At 42.8% G+C, this 1175-nt stretch overlaps 1 protein-coding gene across 1 annotated transcript in view; it reads left to right on the top strand.

Annotated features, from left to right (window-relative positions):
• Positions 1-212: 212 nt before the first annotated feature.
• AK88_03287 (CAMK/CDPK protein kinase) overlaps positions 213-1175 on the top strand; it is a gene marked incomplete at both ends in the record, with an annotated part of 1941 nt that continues 978 nt past the window's right edge. The window contains one exon of the mRNA XM_012480908.1: positions 213-1002. Within this exon, the coding sequence (XP_012336331.1) occupies positions 213-1002 (790 nt within the window). The remainder of the gene's footprint in view (positions 1003-1175) is intronic.

Raw genomic sequence — 1175 nt, 5'->3', positions numbered from 1 at the left:
TTTTTTTTTTTTTTTTTTTTTTTTTTTTTTTTTTTTTTTTTTCTTTTGCTTTTTCCCGTCCTGATCATCCCCTGCCACGTCAAATCCACATGTTGCTGCCGACTTCATTCCCCCCCCTTAAAGTCTCCAGAGCCAAGCCCTAATCTTCTGCATCCCCTTCTAAGGACCACACGAAGGCATCTGCTTCACCCTTGAACCATTCTGTTGAAACAATGGGCCAAGAAATCTCCACACCAAATGAAGAAAGCAAAGGAGGAAGCTACAAAAAAAACTTGAAAGGAAACAATACAAAAGGGGACCAGAAAGAAAATAATTTGCAAATGTCCAAAAAAATTGCTCAAAATAGTTTTAACAATAGTAAGTTAAGACCAGGGATGTTCATACAAAATAGCAACGTGGTTTTTAATGAGCAATATAAGGGAATAAAAATTTTGGGCAAAGGATCCTTCGGAGAAGTTATACTCAGTAGAGACAAACACACAGGACATGAGTACGCTATAAAAGTGATAAGCAAGAAGCATGTAAAGAGAAAGACGGACAAGCAAAGTCTCCTGAGGGAAGTGGAGCTGTTAAAGATGCTAGACCACATCAACATCATGAAGCTATATGAATTTTTTGAGGACAACAATTACTACTACTTGGTGTCTGATGTTTATTCTGGGGGGGAACTATTCGACGAGATTATTAGCAGGAAGAGGTTCTATGAAGTAGATGCGGCGCGGATCATAAAGCAGGTTCTGAGTGGCATCACCTACATGCACAAGAATAACGTCGTGCATAGGGATTTGAAGCCGGAAAATATTTTATTGGAGACCAAGAACAAGGAAGACATGATTATTAAAATTATTGACTTTGGCTTGTCTACGCATTTCGAGTACAGCAAGAAGATGAAGGACAAGATCGGCACTGCGTATTACATTGCGCCCGACGTCCTGCATGGAACGTACGACGAGAAGTGCGACATTTGGTCCTGCGGGGTCATTCTGTACATTTTGCTCTCAGGTACGTCTCCTCCGCGCACCCCTTCACGTGCACCCCGTCACCGCTGCATTTTTTCACCGCTTTACCCCTTCACCGCTGCATCTGTTCACCGCTTTACCCCTTCACCGCTGCATCTTTTCACCGCTTTACCCCTTCACCGCTTTACCCCTTCACCGCTTTACCCCTTCACCGCT

This window comes from Plasmodium fragile, assembly GCF_000956335.1.
Source record: "Plasmodium fragile strain nilgiri unplaced genomic scaffold supercont1.37, whole genome shotgun sequence".
Lineage (NCBI taxonomy): Eukaryota > Apicomplexa > Aconoidasida > Haemosporida > Plasmodiidae > Plasmodium > Plasmodium fragile.
Note: the sequence above shows the minus strand (reverse complement) of the source record. Positions and strands in the feature narration are given on the sequence as shown.